At 42.9% G+C, this 12,942-nt stretch overlaps 1 protein-coding gene across 1 annotated transcript in view; it reads left to right on the top strand.

Moving 5' to 3' along the window:
* Nucleotides 1–12,942, top strand: part of LOC308274335 (uncharacterized protein C2orf42) — a gene marked incomplete at both ends in the record, with an annotated part of 38,458 nt that overhangs the window by 12,424 nt on the left and 13,092 nt on the right. Inside the window, 2 exons of the mRNA XM_080711942.1 lie at nucleotides 1,727–1,831; nucleotides 4,902–5,009. Coding sequence (XP_080568068.1) covers nucleotides 1,727–1,831; nucleotides 4,902–5,009 — 213 coding nt within the window. The remainder of the gene's footprint in view (nucleotides 1–1,726; nucleotides 1,832–4,901; nucleotides 5,010–12,942) is intronic.

Here is a 12,942-nt window from a genome sequence, read left to right as displayed (position 1 = left end):
CAAAATACCTGACATGAACACCATAGAGGAGGAAAGATTATTTTGGCCCATGGTTTCACAGGTGGTAGTCTGTGGTCAGCCAAGTGTCCTGCTCTGGGCCTGAAGCGAGGCAGAACATCATGGTGGAAGGGCGTGGAGGAGGAGAGCTGCTCAGCTCATGGTGAAGGGTGGCCAGGGCCAGACATAGCCCCAAAGCATGCCTCAGTCACCTGCTTCCCTCACCCCGCCCCTGGCCTGTGTTGCCACCTCCTCCCAGGAGTCCATTCATCATCAGTCTATCAATGTCTAATCTCCTGAGGAGGACACGGTCCTCCTGATCCAGTCACTTCCTGAAAGCCCCACCTCTGGACACTGACTCATCAGGGACCGAGTCTCCAGTGTCCAGCGCATGAGCTTTTAGGAGGTGTTCCAAATCCAAATCATAACACTAATGTTAACCTTACTCGTCTTTTTCTTTTTTCCTTTGTTTTTCTTTTCTTTTTCTTTTTTTTTTTTTTTTTTTAGTGTGGTACTGGAGATTGAGCCCAGAGGCATTCTTCCTTCAAGATACACCACCCCCAGGCCTTTTTTTTGTTGTTTTTGTTTTTGTTTTTGTTTTTTGCGGTACTGGGGGTGGAACCCAAGGGCATTCTATCTCTGAGCTACAACCCCAGCCCTATTTTTCATTCTTTATTTTTTGAAACGGTCTCACTGAGTTGCAGAGAGCCTCAGTAAGTAATAGCTGAGGCTGTCCGCGAACCACGATTCTCCTGTCTCAGCTTCCCAAATTCTGAGATTACAAGCATGCACCACCACACCCAGCTCCTATTTTTTATTCTTTATTTTAAAACAGGGTCTCACTAAGTTGTACAGGGCTTCACTAAGTAGCTGAGGCTGACTGCGACCTGCGATCCTACTATCTCAGCCCCTCCCAAGTGCTGGGATTACAAGTATGTGCCACCACACCTGGCTTGTTTATTTTTCTAAATGGATCATTTTTAAGTATGAATCAAAGTATTTATTACAGTGTAACCCATACATATGTACTTTTTCTATGGTACTAGGGATTGAGCCCAGTGGTGTTCTACCTTAGAGCTACACCTCCAGCCCTACATATATATATATATATTTTTTTTTTTTTTTAAACGGTCTTACTAGATAAGTGAGAGTCTCACTACTTGCTGAGGCTGTCCTCAAACCTGGGATTCTCCTGTCTCAACCTCCCAAGTACTGGGATTACAAGTTTGTACCACCATATTTGGCTTTACAATTATTATATGCCAGATAAGAAGGGGGGGAGTCCCAGAATCTACTTCTCTTGATTTATCTTTCTTTGTAATTTACCTTCATTGATCTCTCTGTCCCCCCCCACCCCGTGTGTGTGTGTATGTGTGTGTGTGTGTGTGTGTGTGTGTGTGTGTGTGTGTGTGTGTTGAACCCAAGGGCATTCTATCTCTGGGCTATACCCCAATCCCCCCTTCTTTTTTTGTTTTTTGTTTTGAAACTAGGTTACTGATAGTCTCACTACTTTGCTGAGGCTGTCTTCAAGTAATAAGGTCTGTGATCTTCCTGTCTCAGCCTCCCAAGTATTGGGATTAGAGGCATATACCAACACGCCTGACATTTATGTTCTCTTTTCGTTGTAAAAACTTAATAACTTTTTAAACTTCAATTAATTTTTTTTTATTCTGAGGGAAATGAAAAATTTGTGAAGAGTTCTGTTTTAATTTGAGTTTTCTTTTTCTAGCCTGTGGCCAGCTTTTAGATGAGGCACAAGTGTCCTTATCCTTCCAGGACTGGCTGGCCAGTGTCACAGAGCGCATCCATCAGACCATGCACTATCAGTTTGATGGTAAGTATTGGTCATCCAACTGCGCTGTTGCTCAAAGTAGGGGAAATGAAGGTAATTGTGATGTAGCACAAATGGACTTAGCCCTGAGTACACTGGGCCATAAGAAAGTAGTAATCAAAGCTGAAACAAAGGAATGCTCATTATTCAAGCTTTAATTTAATCATAACTAAAGTAGTATACCAGCAAAGTGAGTTTAGGGAGAGAAGAAAAAAAACACAGCAAATAATAAGGTAGATTGCCTTGTTCTTGTATATATATTTGGAGGTGGGGATACCAAAGCTTTAGAAGATCATTGTAACTGAAAGGAAGGGTGAGAAAAGCATAAAGAAAACATAAACATGTGAGAATAAGGTAGTTATATAAGCTGGCTATAGTGGTATACATTTGTAATCCTAGTACTTGAGTGGCTGGGACAGGAGGATCCCAGGTTTGAGGCTAGCCTTAGTAACTTAGTGAGACCCTGTTTTAAAATTAAAAATAAAATAGTGAGCCGGGCGTGGTGGCACATGCTTATAATCCCAATATTTGGGAGGCTGAGACCGGAGGATCGTGGTTCGCGGACAGCCTCAGCTACTTAGTGAGGCCCTCTGTAACTTGTTGAGACCTTGTTTCAAAATAAAGAATAAAAAAATTGGGCAGGAGGTATAGCTTGGAGGTCAAATGCCCCTGGGTTCCATCCCCAGACCCGCAAAAAAATAAACAAACAAATATATAAATAAAATAGAAGCCAAGTGTGGTGGTGCATGGCAGCAATTCCAGTACTTAAGAAGCTGAAACAGGAGGATCGCAGGTTTAAGGCCAGACTCAGAAACTTAGTGAGGCCCTCAGCAACTTAGTGACATCTTGCCTCAGAATAAAAAATAAAATAGGGCTGAGGTGTATTTCAGAGGTAGAATGCTCCTGGGTTCATCTCCAATTGTACTAAAAAAATATATATAGGGCTGGGGATGTAGCTCAGGGGTAGAGCACCCCCCGGGTCCAATCCCCAGTATCACAAAAAATAGAAGAGGCTTCACTACTTTCAGATTTTTTACTATCTCAAGATCATACTCAAAGACTGATGCTTACTCAGTAAGTCGTGTCCTTCAGCATTCATGATCTTCACCGTGCAGGTGAGGGCACGTGTCTACTTTGCTCAGGTATGAGTGCAGATAGCAAGGGACTGGGACAGGAAGCAGGAGCGACTCGGAGGGCAACACTGACTGAGCTTCCTCTGCTCGGCTGGGCTGTTCTCACCTCACTTCATATACCTGTGAAGGGAAAAGTCTGTACTGGTGGTATTTACAAAATATAGAATTAAAAAGTTGTCCTTAATGGAAGACAGGGGGTCGGAGTGTGTGTGTGTGTGTGTGTGTGTGTGTGTGTGTGTGTGTGTGTATGTGTGTGTGTGTTATTTACAAAATTAGGGAATTAAAAAGTTGTCCTTGCTGGCATGGTGGCACACGCTTGTAATCCCCGCACTTGGGAGGCTGAGACAGGAAGGTCGCACAGGTTTGAAGCCAGCCTCAGCTACTTAGGCTCTCAGCAACTTAGTGAGACCCTGTTTCCAAATAAAATATAAAAGTCTGGGCATATAGCCTGGAGGTAGAAAGCCCCTGGGTTCCACCCCCAGTACCAAAAATTTTGAAAAAAGGTGTCCTTAAGCTGGGTGTGGTGTCGCACATTTGTAATCCCAGTATTTGGGAGACTGAGGCAGGAGAATCACGGTTCGCGGACAGCCTCAGCTACTTAGTGATGCTCTTTGCAACTCAGTGAGACCCTGTTTCAAAATAAAGAATAAAGAGCCGGGCGTGGTGGTGCATGCTTGTAATCCCAGTGCTTGGGATGCTGAGACAGAAGGATCACACAGGCTTGAAGCCAGCCTCAACTACTTAGTGAGGCTCTCAGCAACTTAGTGAGACCCTGTTTCCAAATAAAATATAAAATAGGTCTGGGAGTATAGCCCGGAGGTAGAAATGCCCCTGGGTTCCACCCCCAGTACCACAAAAAAAAAAAAAAAGAAAAGAAAAGAAAAGAAAGAATAAAAAATAGGAGTTGGGCGTGGTGGTGCATACTTGTAATCTCAGCATTTGGGAGGCTGAGACTGGAGGATCGCAGTTTGCGGACAGCCTCAGCTACTTAGTGAGGCCCTTTGCAACTCAGTGAGATCCTGTTTCAAAAATAAAAAGAACAAAATATAGGGTAGGGGGTGTAGCTGGGAGGTAGAATGCTCCTGGGTTCCATCCCCAGTACTACAAAAAAAAATGGTGTCCTTAATGGAAGACTGGGTGTGTGTGTGTGTGTGTGTGTGTGTGTGTGTGTGTGTTTTTACAAAATTAGGGAATTAAAAAGTTGTCCTTAAGGCCGGGCATGGTGGCACACTTATAATCCCAGCATTCAGGAGGCGGAGACTGGAGAATCGTGGTTTACAGACAGCCTTTGCTACTTAGCAAGGCCCTTTGCAACTCAGTGAGACCCTGTTTCAAAAAATTAAAAGACTAAAAAAAATAGGGCTATGGTGTAGCTTGGAGGTAGAATGCCCCTAGGTCCATCCCCAGTACCCCCCCCACACACACACACAGTTCTTAATGGGACATGGGTGTGTGTGTGTGTGTGTGTGTGTGTGTGTGTGTGTGTGTGTGTGTTTTACTAAGGGAACTGAATCTAGGGGCATTCTACCTGTGAACGACATCTCCAGTCTTTTTTAATTTATTATTTATTGGGGGGATACTGGGGATGGAGTCCAGAGGCATTCTGCCTTCGAACTTGGAAACAGGGTCTCACTAGGTTAATGAGATTCTCAATACTTGCTGAGGCTGTCCTTGAACCTGTGTTTCTCCTGCCTCAACTTCCCAAATACTGGGATTGTAGGCATGCCCCACCATGCTTGACTCTGCTGTGTGTTTTATGATTGCAAGGGATCGAGAACAAGGGTGGAGACCATGCTTAGCTGTAAATGCCCAAGGCTTCCTTTTGCCTCTCTTGGAAAAAACCTCAGGGGTACGGTTGGCTATTACTGTGCCTTCATTCCTCTTCCTTTACTTTCATCTGCACATCAGAAGGCCCGCTGACTTTCTTCTTGTTTCTCTAGGCAAACCAGAGCCACTGGTGTTCCACATTCCTCAGGCCTTTTTTGATGCCCTGCAACAGAGAATATCCATAGGAAGTGCAAAAAAGCGGCTCCCCAACTCCACCACAGGTATAGATTTTTCCTCAGGAACAGCAATAGATAATTTTGAGAATTTTGTTTCGAAAAAAAGAAATCTGTGTAGAACTTTCAAGGTTAGGACTTCTAGTCACATTCATGGGCACAAAGCCTTCAATAATAGTATTCATCTCTTGGAACAATGACTACACTCTCCAAAGGCCCAATGATTACTTATTCCAGTAAGAACTAATAAAAAAAATTTAGAAAACATGAACTTGATGAAAGAATAATTAAGAGCTATGCAGGTACCCACCAAGAAGTTTGGTATTTCTTGGTATGAACTAATTTCTACAAAAGCATTATAGGGCCCAAAGAGTTTTGTGGGCCCAGCTTCTTAGAAGTGATTATAGCGCCAGGTGTGGTGGCGCACACTTGTAATCCCCGTGCTTAGGAGGCGGAGACAGGAGGATCGTGCAGGTTCCAAGCCAGCCTCGCTGGCTTAAGAGACCCTGTTTCCAAATAAAAGTATAAAATAGGTCTGGGAGTGTAGCCTGGAGAAGGTTCCGTCCCTAGTACCACCAAAAAAATAAAGAAGTGATTATAGTATATATAAAAATTTAGACATTTTGTAATGATTTTTTTTTATTGGTGCACTGTATTCATACATCTTAGTGGGTTACAAACTTTTGTAGACATACATGCACACATCGCCCAGTCAGCCCCCACCCGATCCTCACCCCATTCTCTCCCTGTCCCTCCCTCCCATGCTTGGCTTAGTGGTTGACATCTAGTATTATAGCAATTTATCCAAAATTAAAAATGATAATTTCACATAACAGTTTCATTTGTCTGATACCAAGCTTTTGATGACTTAAAGATAACATTTCAATATTTTTTTTTGCTTTCTTTCTTACCAGAGAATATTTTTTTTCTATTTTTTTAGGTGAAACTATCATATATTTATATATTTATTTTTCAGAAAAAAAAGTCTATCCTAATATGGAAAATGGACTCTAGATACCCAAAACGATCTTGAAAAAGAACAAAGCTAGAAGATATATATTTTCTGATTTCAAACCATATAAAGCTACAATAATTGAAACAGTGTAGTACTATTCTAAAGGCAGATATATAAACCATTGGAGTTAAATAAAAGCCTAGAGCTAAATTCTTCCCTATATTGTCTAGTTATTTTTGACAAGGTTTCCACGAACATTTGGTGGTGGAAATAATAATCTTTTAACTAAATATTGTTGAAAAATAATACTTACATGGAAAAGAATAAAATTGGACCCTTACCTAATCCCATATACAAATATTAACTCAAAATAGATAAAAGACCTAAATATAAATCTTAAGACTATAAACTTTTAGAAGAAAATCTGGGTCATAAAACCTCATAACATTGAAATTGGCAGTGATTTCTTGGATATGATTTCAATGGCACAGGCAACAGAAGAGTATACAAACTCCCTAAAAAATAAAAAAAATTGTATATCCAAAGACATCGTAAACAGAGTTAAAAGTTACTAATAGAATGGGATAAAATATTTCCAAATGCTATATCTGAAGGTATATTAATATTTCAAATAGAAATCCTAAAAATTAACAACAATAAAGGCAAACAATACAATTTAGAGATAGGTAAAAGACTAACATAAATAATGAATCTCCACAGATAACCAATCTTAGTTGTCTGTTGGATGGAAAATCTTGTTTCTCTGGTTCTGGTGTGTGTTATCTATTTCTTCTTTGTAGTTAATCTCTTTGAGTATTTTCTGTAGCGCTGGTTTTGAAGACATAAATTCCTTCAGTTTCTGTTTGTCATGGAAGCTTCTTATTTCTCCATCTTAATTTGATAGAAAGTTTTGCTGGGTAGGAAATTTTTGGCTGGAAGTTGTTTTCTTTCAGAGTTTGGAATATGTTACTCCAAGCCCTTCTGGCTCTCATGACTTGGTTTGGGAAGTCTGGAGTGATTCTAATTGGTTTGCCTCTGAATGTCACTTGGCCCTTTGTTTTTGTTGCCTTTAAGATTCTCTGCTTGGCTTCCACATTGGTCATTTTGACAATTATGTGGCGTGGAGATCCTCTTCTCCGATCCTGTCTAAAGGGAGTTCTATAAGTTTCCTGGATCTGTGTATCAACCTCCTGCTCTATGTTTGGAAAATTTTCTGCTATTACTTCCTTGAAGAGATTGTTGATCCCTTTGGTTTCACTTTCTTTTCCCTCCTCTATTCCAATTATTCTTAGGTTAGCTCTCTTAAAATGGGCCCATATTGAGCCGGGCATGGTGGCGCACGCTTGTAATCCCCGCGCTTGGGAGGCGGAGACAGGAGGATCGCGCAGGTTCGAAGCCAGCCGTGCTGGTGTAAGAGACCCTGTTTCAAAAATATAAAATAGGTCTGGGAGTGTAGCCCGGAGGAAAAAGGGCTTCCAGGAACCCCAGTACCACAAAAAAAAAAAAAAATGGGCCCATATTTCTTCAATGTCAGATTCCTGCTGTCAGATATTTTTTTCTAGATTAGAAACTGCGTTCTGTCGGGCGTGGTGGCGCACGCTTGTAATCCCCGCGCTTGGGAGGCAGAGACAGGAGGATCGCGCAGGTTCGAAGCCAGCCGCGCGTGCTGGCTTAGGAGACCCTGTTTCCAAATAAAAATGCAAAAATAGGTCTGGGAGTGTAGCCCGGAGGTAGAAGGGCTTCCAGGAACCCCAGTACCACAAAAAAAATATGTGTTCATTTTTGGGATGATCATCTTCTAAGAGTGAGATTCTGTTCTCCATGTGGTCTAATCGGTTGTTCATGCTTTGAATTGAGGCCTTTACTTCATTAATTGCATCCTTTATCTCTTTTGGCTCTCTCTGAATTCTTTTCGAAGCACCTCTATTATTTCTACAGTTATTTTCCTGATTTGATCTTCTAGAAATCTCTGATTTTCTGTTTTATCGGGTTCTGATGTTGTGGGGTTGTGGGCATTCATTGCTCCAGTGTTATTTCTCTTTCCTATGATTTCGGAAGTTTGTGCCTTCTCTGGGTTCTTCCCTTGGGTCACTATGACTTCGCTTAAGGTGCTCTGGATCTCGAGTCTGTAGTATCTCTGACCCCACTACTCCTTTACAGGGTTGTATCACAGAGTCTCCGACCCAGGGAGTCGATAGAGGCTGCTTTAGACTATGGGGGGTGCCAGGTTGCACGTTCTCCTATGGTGTGATATCTCTGCCACCGCCACTCCCCCACTGGGTCAAGTCCCAGGGAGTACAGTACTGGGATTTCTCCTCTGTGGCCCGCAATTTGACTCACTGTTCTTGAGTATGCAGATGTAGCTGTACTGGACTCGGTGAATTCACTGCTGCTGCCGCCGGTGGCAATATGGCGCCGCTGCCACGCCCTCGGCCGTGAGGGTGGCGTATTCTTTCTTCTCTGGTTTTGAGTTCCACTCTGAGTCCCTGCAGCGTGTGCTGAGCTCAGCCACTGGGAGCTTTAGATGCTCCCTGCGCCAAAAGATCCCACCTGGTTGTTCCTCAGCGGCTCACCTCGGCTTGCTGTAGCCGTCCGGTGAATTCGCCGCTGCCGCCGGCAGTATGGCGCTGCTGCCGCGTCGGTGTATCTCCTCTGTGGCTCTGAGCTCTGTTCTCAGTCCGCTCTCTCTCTAGAGCCTGGTGATTTTTTTGTTTCTCTGGTGATGGTGTTTTCTGGCTATGAAAGGCGCTGATTTTGTGGTAATGGAGATTGGTTGTTAGCGGGGCTCTTAAGCCCCGCTTTTCTCGGTCGCCATCTTCCGGGAAGTCTGTAATGATTTTTTGATTAGTGGAGATTTTAATTTTATAATAATTTTTAGGCTTTGATTTTTTTTTTTTTTTTTTTTTTTGGTGCTGGGAATTGAACGCAGGGCCACTCATGCTAGCCTGGGCTCTGCCACTGACATGCATACTCAGCCTCAGCACTCATATTATTCTAGTGCTTTTGCCTGCTTGTTTTATTAGGCAGTATGACTATAACATAAGAGTAGAGATTATTTTTACATGTTTTTACACATTTATTTCTTGAGTCTTTTGTTTTTGTTTGTCATTGAGGATTAAACCCAGGGACATTCTATCCCCAAGATACCCCCAGCCCGTTTTTTTTTTTTTTTTTTTTTTTTTTGAGATACTCAGGGTAGAACCCAGGAGCTTTTCTAACTCCAGGATATACTCCCAGACCGTGTGTGTGTGTGTGTGTGTGTGTGTGTTACTGAGGGTGGAACCCAGGGGCCTTCTACATCTGGGCTATACTCTCAGACCTATTTTACACTTTATTTGGAAACAGGGTCTCACTAAGTTGCTGAGAGCCTCACTAAGTAGCTGAGGCTGGCTTTGAACCTGTGCAATCCTTCTGTCTCAGCCTCCCAAGAGCTGGGATTACAAGCATGCGCCACCACTCCTGGCTGGCTAATTATTGTTTATTTTGAAACAGGGTCTTGGCCAGGCGTGGTGGCACACACTTGTTTTTTGGGGGTGTTTTTTTGGGTTTTTTTTTTTTTTTTTTTTTTTTTTTGTGGTACTAGGGTTCCTGGAAGCCCTTCTACCTCCGGGCTACACTCCCAGATCTATTTTTTATAGTTTTTTATTTGGAAACAGGGTCTCTTAAGCCAGCAAGGCTGGCTCCGAACCAACGCCATCCTCCTGTCTCCGCCTCCCAAGCACGGGGATTACAAGCATGCGCCACCATGCCCATTTTGTGGCACACACTTGTAATCCCAGCATTTGGGAGGTGGAGACCGGAGGATCTAGGTTAGCAGACAGCCTCAGTTACTTAGGGAGGCCCTTCACAGCTCAGTGAGTCCCTATTTCAAAAATAAAGAGACTAAAAAAATAGGACTGGGGGTGTATCTCGAAGGTGCAATGCCCCAGGCTTCCATCCCCAGTAGTTAAAAAAAAAATCATAAAAAAAAGAAACACGGGTTTCACTGAATTGCAAAGGACTTCACTAAGTAGCTGAGGATGTCTGTGAACCACGAACCTCCTGTCTCAGCCTCCCAAGTGCAGGGATTACAAGCGTGCACCACCACGCTTGGCTTTTATTTTTTATTTTGATATGGAGTCTCACTAAGTTGCAAAGAGTCTCACTAATTCCCAAGGCTGGCTATAAAACTGCCGTCCTCCTGTCCCAGCCTCCCAAATATTAGGATTATAAGCATGTGACACTTTGCCCCACTATTTCTTGGTTTTATATAACATCTTTCTTCTAGAGATCTCAAAATATGTATTTGGTAGTAAAAGGAAATAAGGAAGCTAGGCATAGTGGCACATGCCTGTAAACCCAATACTTGGTAGACCAAGATAGGAGGATCACAGGTTTATGGACAGCCTCAGCAAATAGTGAGACTCTCATCAACCTAGCAAGACCCTGTTTCAAAATAAAAATTTAAAAATAGGGCTGGTGATGTATCTCAGAAGTAGAATGCTATAGGTTCAATCCCAGTACCATACACACACAAAAAGCTGGGTGACAGGGCACACTCTTATAATCCCAGTGCTTGGGAAGCTGAGACAGGCATATTACAGGTTCAAGAACAGCCTCAGCTACTTAGTGAGGCTCTCTGCAACTTAGTGAGACCCTATTTCAAAAATAAAAAATGGCCAGGTGTGGTGGCACACGTTTATAATATCAGAATTCGGGAAGCTGAGACAGGAGGATCAGGTGTTCATGGACAGCCTCAGCTACTTAGTGAGGCCCTCTGTAACTCAGTGAGACTCTGTTTCAAAATAAAGAATAAAAAATAGGGCTGGGAGTAGAGCTCAGAAGTAGAATGCCCCTGGGTTCAATCCATAGTACTACCAAAAAAAAAAAACTTTGTCTTCACAGCATATCTATCTGACTTTTCAAGCAGTATTGAGTGCTTTTTCCAGGTGAAACTTGAAGCCTCGTGCATTAATTTTGTGTGCATGTTTGGGGAGGAGACTGGAGATTGAACTCAGGGGCATTCTATATCTCAGCTATACCTTCAGCCCTATTTTTAAATCTTTTTTTTTTTTTTTTTTTTTCAGTTCTGGGGATGGAACCCAGGGGCATTCGACCTCGGAGCTATACCCCCTGCCCTATTTTTTATTCTTTATTTGGAAACAGGGTCTCACTAAGTTGCGGAGGGCCTCACTAAGTAGCTGAGGCTGTCCGCAAACCACAATCCTACTGACTCAGCCTCCCGAATGCTGGGACTACAAGCATGCACCACCTCACCTGGCTATTATTTTTTATTTTGAAACAGGGGTCTCACTGAGTTGCAAAGGGCTTCACTAAGTAGCTCAGGCTGTCTGGGAACTACAATCCTCCTATCTCAGCCTCCCAAATGCTGGGATTAGCATGCACCACCACACCCCAGCTACCTCCAGCCCTTTTTATTTTTCTTTTGAAACAGGGTCTGGCTACATTGCTAAGAGTCTCACTACATTGCTGAGGCTTACCTTGGGTTTATGATCCTCCTGTCTCCTAGTATATTAATTTTAACCCATCTTTTGGCTGTTTTTGTAGGCCTTTTGATGAAACTGCTTTATAATACTGCATGAAGTTAATAAATTAGCAATCACATTAAAAATCTTAAACTCTGTGTAATTGTATTTATTTTGAGGTGCAGGAATCGAACCCAGGACCCAATATACGTAATAGTCAAGTGCTCATATTGTTTATTTGTTTTTTATGATAATGGGAGTTGAACCAGGTAACATTCTACCTCTGACCTACATGACCCACACCCCTAGTCCTTTTTTTAATGTTCTGTGATACTAGAGACTAAACCCCAGGAGCATTCTACCTCGGAGGTACACCCCAGTCCATTTTGTTGTTGTTGTTGTTGTTGTTGTTGTTGTTGTTGTTGTTGTTGTTGAGGGTCTGGGAATGGAACCCAGGGGCATTCAACCTCCAAGCTACACCCCTGCCCTATTTTTTATTCTTTATTTTGAAACAGGGTCTCACTGAGTTGCGGAGTACCTCACTAAGTAGCTGAGGTTATCTGTAAGTACCTGAGGTTGTCTGTGAACCGAGATTCTCCTGTCTCAGCCTCCCGAATGCTGGAATTACAAGGGCACACCACCATGCCCGGCTGTATTTTATTTTTTGAAATAGGGTCTCACTAAGTAGCAGAGGGCCTCACTAAGTTGCTGAGATTTGGGCGTGGTGATGCTCACCCATAACCCCAGTACTTAGGAGGCTAAGACAGAAGGATCACAGGTTCAAGACCAACCTCTGCAACTCATTAAGACCATTAGCAATTTTTTTTGGGGGGTACTGGGGATAGAACCCAGAGTCATTCTACCTCCAGGCTATACCCCCAGCCCTATTTTTTATTCTTTATATTGAAACAGGGTCTCATAAAGTTTCAGAGGGCCTGAACACCGGGCGTGGTAGCGCACGCTTGTAATCCCTGCGCTTGGGAGGCCAGAGACAAGAGGATCATGCAGGTTCGAAGCCAGCCTTGCTGGCTTAAGAGACCCTGTTTCCAAATAAAAATATAAAAATAGGTCTGGGAGTGTATCCCGGAGGTAGAAGGGTTTCCAGGAACCCAAGTACCACCAAAAAAAAAAAAAAGTTTCAGATGGCCTAAGTAGCTAAGGCTGGCCATGAACCCTAATCCTCCTATCTCAGCCTCTCAAGTACTAGAATTACAAGGGAGCTCCACCATGCCCTGCTGGCCCTTAGCAATTTAGCAAGACCCTGTTTCAAAATAAAAAAGGCTGTAGGTGTACCTCAGAGCTAGAATACCCCTGGGTTTAATGCCCAATAACAATAAAATAAAATGAAATGAAATATTGCGATTGGCTAAGAAGAGATTATCATTGCACTGAACTCTAGAAATTAACAAGTACTGTGGAGTGCAGTGGTGCATGCCGATAATTCCAGTACTTGGGAGGCTGAAACAGGAAAATGCAGTTTCAAGGACAGCCTCAGCAACTTAGTGAGACCTGTTTCTAAATAAAAAATAAAAAGGGCTGAGGGTATATAGCTCAAAGTATA

This window comes from Muscardinus avellanarius (assembly GCF_963383645.1).
Source record: "Muscardinus avellanarius genome assembly, chromosome: 15".
NCBI lineage: Eukaryota > Metazoa > Chordata > Mammalia > Rodentia > Gliridae > Muscardinus > Muscardinus avellanarius.
The sequence above is the reverse complement of the archived record's forward strand: the minus strand, read 5'-3'. Positions and strand labels throughout refer to the sequence as shown.